Source organism: Nestor notabilis, unplaced genomic scaffold, assembly GCF_000696875.1.
Source record: "Nestor notabilis isolate BGI_N333 unplaced genomic scaffold, ASM69687v1 scaffold4030, whole genome shotgun sequence".
Taxonomy (NCBI): domain Eukaryota; kingdom Metazoa; phylum Chordata; class Aves; order Psittaciformes; family Psittacidae; genus Nestor; species Nestor notabilis.
Window position 1 is genome coordinate 18,478 of NW_009909547.1, and position 1,828 is coordinate 20,305.

At 38.8% G+C, this 1,828-nt stretch overlaps 1 protein-coding gene across 1 annotated transcript in view; it reads right to left on the minus strand.

Annotated features, from left to right (window-relative positions):
- The window catches only part of GDPD1 (glycerophosphodiester phosphodiesterase domain containing 1), an 11,471-nt gene extending 10,135 nt beyond the window's left edge, over window positions 1-1,336 (minus strand). Inside the window, exon 1 of the mRNA XM_010009844.1 lies at window positions 1,299-1,336. Within this exon, the coding sequence (XP_010008146.1) occupies window positions 1,299-1,315 (17 nt within the window). The 5' untranslated portion in view covers window positions 1,316-1,336. The remainder of the gene's footprint in view (window positions 1-1,298) is intronic.
- Between the last annotated feature and the right edge of the window lie 492 nt (window positions 1,337-1,828).

Sequence of the window (1,828 nt, forward strand, 5' to 3'; positions counted from 1 at the left end):
TAATCAATCTCAAAGTAACTGAACTTTGACATCGGCAGTTGTGATGAGTTCAAAAAGTGGACCTCAATGCATTTGTTACCACTATAATTGCAAAATAATTAGAATGGTCAGAGGAGAGTCAGACAAATGTCTGTATTATCACAAAACATTATCTTGACTCCTAGCAAAGTCCTTACTCCAAGTACTACAGCTCACTTCTGGGAATGAGATAAAAATAGGTTATAGTGTAACTCTCTTTGCAAGAGCCCTATACATTTAGAGCCAGTATGATTCTAAATGAAAATTAAGAAATGGTTACAAAGCAGAAACAGAAAAAACACACTTTCAGAAAACATAGTAGCAGACTTGAGAAAAGACAGAGCAGTAGGAAAGAAAACCCCAACAAACCGAAACACAAAAGCATGCTAAGCTTCCATGGAGATAGAAAATACTGCAGTGCTTTCAATAGCACTGCTCAGTTGAGAAAGCTGGCACTCCTCAGCCTGCAAGGAAATGTGCAAGCTGATGAGGCTACTCAGCACAAAGCAAATTTAAAAAAACCCAAAACAATCAAAACAAAAAGAAGCCCAAGTAATTTGGTCACTTCTTACTGGCAACTAGAGTTTTAGATACGCTTCCTTTTGAAATGCCTTTGAGAACCTTGTTAGTATTCACTACTTAAACTCTGGGGGCTTAAAAGGCTTTCCCAGTACCAGCTCCATTTTAAACCCCTAGGTAAAAGGCTTTCACTTCACATATGTATGAGGGGAAAAAACGTAACACAAACATTTTTAATAGATTTACAGAGGATTTCTTACAGCCATAACAGCAGTCAACAGATTCAGACTTCCTGAAATCCAGCCTTGTATGCTAATTAGGTAATATGCCAATTGGTCTAGGATATGATCTGAAATACCTTTTGTGAAACATCAATGCATCTAGAAAAAACAGCGACTGGTTGCAAAAAACAACTTTAGAGTGATACATAAATTAATAGAAGTAATCACCATTAAACATGGAAGCAGTATTGCTTCATGTTTTATTTAACACAGGAGGAATCAGGCCTCAGGGGTTTTATTTCAAATGGCCAGTCTACCACATTATCGGGTACAACTCAGAGTTTGTGGTACCCCAATTCCTTCCTGTTTAAACTGGAGTAATGTTTAGCAATCCACAGAAGTCACCCAAAGGAGAGATGACTTTCAGAAACAGGACTCTGTGCCCCAAGCAACTGATGAAGTCGTATCTTCATTGTTAGCTTCACTCGTTAAAGAGAGAACACCGCTGACTTAGGCATTATTGGTTCCATTTGTACTCACTGGTGGAAGGCTGCCATCGTGTTTTCCAGGTTTTCTCCAGCACCTACAAAAGTAACAAAAACTAAAACATGTGAAAATTCCTTTTCCTCCCCTCAGTCCCAGTGGAAATGAATAAATATTTAAAAACAGTAAATATGTATATTTTGAGGAAGTATTTGGAGGGAGTATGAAGCTAGAGTCAGAAATCCTTGTTGCCTCTAACCTACTGGGGAGACCCAAGAGACACCCGAAGGGAAGGGGGAGAATACTGTTATCTTGGATTTGTGTGACAAAATGTGTCTTGGTTTATTTTACCAGAGGTTGGATGCCATTTTTCCTTAAAGGCACTGTATTTGGCTATGACAATATGCTCCACAGGCATAGGAACAGTATATGCAAAATGTCTACTCCTCCCACTGACTCTGAAGCAGCACAAGGAAAGGTGACAAGAGGAAAGAACGAAAGAAAGAAAAAAAAAAAGGGAAAGAAAAAAGTGCCCAAGACTCTCTAAAGCTGATATTCCCTAAACGAGTGACCCAGTTGATGCTCAA